Raw genomic sequence first — 3693 nt, forward strand, 5'->3', positions numbered from 1 at the left:
ATCCAGGCCATGCCTACAGACTCAGAACAATGTCAGTTTTGTCTGTTTGCCTTTTGTTGATGGTAAACTATAGCTTGTAGTAATGTTGCTCATCTGGTTAAACAGAAGATATTTTCATGTGGCAACACATGCTATCTTGATGCTTTTAGCACTGACTGTGTAGAAGGTGAATTGCAGCCTCTTCATCTCACTGAATCTCAGGTGTAGCCAGAAGAGGTTATGGAGCAGTCACTATTTGTGCACACTACCTCTCTTAGCCCCAGTAGACACCAGTTATCTTTTGAATGGTGGCAATTTAAAACCTTGGATAACTTGGGAGAAGTGCAGTTAATAACATATAATGGGATCTATCAAAGGTACAATGAAAAATAATACTAATTTAATTGCAAAAGAACCCAATAACCTTTCTATGGAATGGCGAATGAGTGGTGACGTGGTTTATTTGAAGGAATCAAATTCAGACAAGCTGCTCAGAAAGCAGAGATCTTGGCTGGCACAAGATAGCACAGATTTTCTTCTCTTCTGGGATCTAGCCAACATTCTGCTTTCATCATATAGAACTGTCAGAACTGTTTTAACTGAGCCAGGGGAGCCTAAATGTAAGCAGAACAAGCTGAAGTGTGAACAATTGCTTCTTATTAACATCTATCATGACAAGTTTTGATTGTCAGATTAGGTGGGTGTCTCATTCAGGCAGCATTCAATTGCTTTTATACTAATGTAACACCTCCTGATAAGCATCAGGTGGTTTTGCCTTGGCAATGAATGACTGTTTGGCATTTTTTGTATATACTCTGTAAAATGTGAATTCAGCTGCTTGTATTTCACTTATTTCTGCTACAGATTATGAATTGCACTGAAGGTTTTCTTCTTATTATAAGGTTATGCCCTATGCTATTTCCAGTACATGGGCTTTTTCTATGGTCAACAAGTTTTCCAATTCAGAATTTAGCAGAATTAATTTTGGAACCCTGTAAATACTACTCCTTAACCAATTTATTAAGTTGTTACTAGTGGAAGCTGGAACACAGTTCTTCAGTCTCTCTTGCAATTACTAAGCATACTGTGGACTCTGATAACTGTAGACAAAGAATGCTGTAGAATTACATAATCCAAGAATTCCTCATTAGACTCTGATATTTAGGACCTGTTTTAAAGCCCATTGATGACAGTGTCAGTGATTTTTATTAACTTCATTGCATGGGGTGAAATTCTTTTTTTGCTGCAGATGTCTGACACATTCATCAGCTCCTACTTCATAAGAAGGATGAAATGTTAGACCTCTTCATGTGCTGTATTTCCAGAAATAAGGCAGCATGTAATTTTCTAATTTACGTCAACCACTTACCCTCCATCTCTGTCATGTCTCCTTCTTATTTCAGACTTAAACAACATTATTCAGTAAAACAGTAAAGAAATGCTTTAATGTTTTCTTTTATAATTCCAGATGGCAAAAAGAGAGAAGTAAATCTTGGTGGAGGGACACCTAGACATTGTTTCTTTGAGCTGATGCCTGGAACTGAATATAAAATCAGTGTTCACACACAGCTTCAGGAGATCGAGGGCCCTGCCGTAAGCATCATGGAGACAACACGTGAGTGACATGGATCAGAGCTCAGCCAGCAGCAGTAATGCTTGAGCTCTTCCCACGTTCTACCCTTTGCCCACAGATGTGATCCTCCTATGCAGTTTCCTTTAGCTGACATTTTAATTTTCCATCTACTTTGTGACCTCTCCACAGAGGTGCAGGATTCTTACAGCACTGCTGTGTATTACTTGTGAAGTCACATTCATCAACTGCATTGGACTTTTTAGTGAGAATGAAACAGGGCAGATGGCTTAGCTTTCTGCACAAAACGTCCAACTGGGGCATATTGTGAAAATGAATGACTTTGAAAAATAAAAAAAAAATTAAAAAAAAAGAAGCAAACAGAGAAACAGAAAGTTTTGTATCCTACTGCTTTTGCTATTTGTAAAATTTCACCAGTGTGTGTAATTTACAGTTAAATGGGGCCTTAATACCAAATCTACTCATGTATTTTAAAACAAACAAGCCAATCTTTTTATTATTATACAAGACAGACAGAAAAATTCCCTTACAGCTGTCTATGAAGACAAGATCCTGTTCTCACGAGTTCAAAATACAATTAAACAAAATACTAGATGAACAGAGTGAATATTTTAATGTCCTTCTTTCTTTGAGCCCATTTTCAATTTCAGTGATACCTTCCTTCTCACACTGCATTACTATTCACTACAATGCCGTTACACTTCTCTCAGTTTTCTCTTTGACTGAACCCTCCCACACTTATGGTTTCACACAGGAGAAACTTGCCCAGGTGCATGACTCTACTTCTTAACTATCCAGGGCTCATTCTCAGAGAAGTGAGGAACAAGTGAAGCTTCTGCTTTTTGAAGGGGTGCAGTTAGTGTGCTCTGCAGTTCCAGGAGCTAGGAGACATAACACTCCTCGGCCTATATGTTCATTCGATAGAGATGGATTGTGATACAGACAAATTATTTGAAGGTTGGACTTGATGATCCTAGAGGTCCTTTCCAACCATAGTGATTCTATGATTATTGTATCAACTCAGAAGAAAATACTCTTCAGGGTGACCTGTATATCTCTGGTGCTTAGAGAGCAGCCTTTCAAATCACTTTCATGTAGTTGTGACACTTTCTAAATGTGTCTGGTCCTGGTCTCTGAGGCCATGGAGGTCCTGGACATTAGTTACCTGTAGGTGTTTCAGTCTTGATCCTTTCTCTTGTTGGAGCCAATGGGAAAACCCACATCAGTTGCAATGGGAGTCAGCTTGGATGTGGACACGAGGTCTGTGATGAATATCCTATTTCAAGTAATCTTTCTCAAAGATAGATGACTTTTCTGAAGTTGTCTTATCTAACTCTACCCACTGTCTATAAGCATAACGTATGTAACAGACAAATGACAAGTATTGTCTTACTTGAAGGAATGATGTTCTGTCACCTGTGAATTCTTATACTGATTGTATTGAAAAAACTTGTAAAAAATGCCCATATGAAAATGGAAGCTATTTCTCACACACAGTTGTGGAATTCAACACATGTGCATGTTACCTCTGAGAATTTAGCCAAGACTGTACTGAAAGACAGAGATCTTACATTCAGCAAAACTGTCAGTCAGTGATCAGGTATTCAGATAGGTTTCTGGGAGGTCATCATAGAATGTTTGGGTTGGAAGGGACCTTCAGAGGTCATCTAGTCCAACACCCCTGCTATAAGCAAGGACACCTCTAACTAAATCAAGTTACTCAGAGCCTCATCAAGCCTGACCCTGAATGTCTCCAGGGATGGGGCCCCCAGCACCTCTCTGGACAGCCTATTCCAGTGATCTATCACCCTCATATTGTAGGACTTTTTCCCAACATCTAACTTCCTAAATCTACCCTTTTCTATCTTGAAGCCCTTAGCCCTTCTGTCACTACAAACCCTTGTGAATAGTCCCTCCCCTGCTTTCTTGTAGGCTTCTCTCAGGTACTGGAAGGTCTCTATTATAAGGTCTCCCTGGAGCTCTTCTCCAGGCTGAACAGCCCCAACTCTCTCAGCCTGTCCTCATAGGAGAAGTGCTCCAGCCCTTTAATCATTCTTGTGGCTCTTCTCTGGACACACTCCAACATGTCCACATTGTTCTTGTGCTGGGGGCTGCAGAACTGG

The 3693-nt window shown here is 39.8% G+C and overlaps 1 protein-coding gene across 1 annotated transcript in view; it reads left to right on the forward strand.

Annotated features, from left to right (window-relative positions):
- COL14A1 (collagen, type XIV, alpha 1) overlaps window positions 1-1627 on the forward strand; it is a 66694-nt gene extending 65067 nt beyond the window's left edge. Inside the window, exon 23 of the mRNA XM_008943092.1 lies at window positions 1448-1627. Within this exon, the coding sequence (XP_008941340.1) occupies window positions 1448-1602 (155 nt within the window). The 3' untranslated portion in view covers window positions 1603-1627. The remainder of the gene's footprint in view (window positions 1-1447) is intronic.
- The last annotated feature ends 2066 nt before the right edge of the window (window positions 1628-3693 follow it).

The sequence above is a fragment of the Merops nubicus genome, unplaced genomic scaffold (genome assembly GCF_000691845.1).
Source record: "Merops nubicus isolate BGI_N331 unplaced genomic scaffold, ASM69184v1 scaffold22396, whole genome shotgun sequence".
NCBI classification, from domain to species: Eukaryota; Metazoa; Chordata; class Aves; order Coraciiformes; family Meropidae; genus Merops; species Merops nubicus.